Raw genomic sequence first — 690 nt, 5'->3', positions numbered from 1 at the left:
GGGAAAACAAACTTCTCACAGCAGTGATGTGGGGAGGGTGGGTTCCCCAGGCAGCTTCTAACCGCCCTCGGCGTGTTCAGTAAACAACATGTAATGCCATGCTCTGGTTTGTAACCAAGTCTGTCTTCTCCGCGGTGATGGAAAAATGCCTCATCTTCTCTGTCCTGAACCTCCCTCCTGCTTGGAACTAACGCTGCCTTGCTCTCTTTCTGCTTCCCGCTCGTCAGGATTTGGTGGGCTTGAAACCACAAACTCCACCGCCAGTGGGTTTAATTTTGGGGGTTTCGGATTAACCGCTAACCCGGCGGTGAATTTTAATATCGGGAATTTCGGTGTTTCCACTACCTCTACGCCGCCCTTCAATTTTGGTAACAGCCTGGCAAGCGCAGGTAGATAACGCGTGGGTGCTCATTCTGTGGTACACGTCAGTGGTCCAAGAATTGCACTGCGAACCGACAGTCCGTGTTTGGTGCTCGTCTCTGTTTCCAGCGAGGGCTGGAGGTGAAGGTTCTGAGAGCGGAACGGCTCCGTAGGGGCGTTTGCCTATGAAATTCTCCAGAAAGAGCTGTTGAGACGTGAGATTCTTGGACTACTGCAGTCATGGTCTTCATCTTCCCCTGTGTCTCCTCACTTGGCCTCCCGCTGGCTGTCACCCACCGCTGCGCTCCACCTCCACCGTTTCTGAGCAGA

At 53.5% G+C, this 690-nt stretch overlaps 1 protein-coding gene across 1 annotated transcript in view; it reads left to right on the top strand.

The window, feature by feature from the left end:
- Nucleotides 1-145: 145 nt before the first annotated feature.
- The window catches only part of NUP54 (nucleoporin 54kDa), an 8,474-nt gene continuing 7,929 nt past the window's right edge, over nt 146-690 (top strand). Inside the window, exon 1 of the mRNA XM_010142033.1 lies at nt 146-389. Coding sequence (XP_010140335.1) covers nt 146-389 — 244 coding nt within the window. The remainder of the gene's footprint in view (nt 390-690) is intronic.

This window comes from Buceros rhinoceros, unplaced genomic scaffold (assembly GCF_000710305.1).
Source record: "Buceros rhinoceros silvestris isolate BGI_N320 unplaced genomic scaffold, ASM71030v1 scaffold20318, whole genome shotgun sequence".
In the NCBI taxonomy this organism is placed as follows: Eukaryota; Metazoa; Chordata; class Aves; order Bucerotiformes; family Bucerotidae; genus Buceros; species Buceros rhinoceros.
This window is presented reverse-complemented; position numbering and strand designations above follow the sequence as displayed.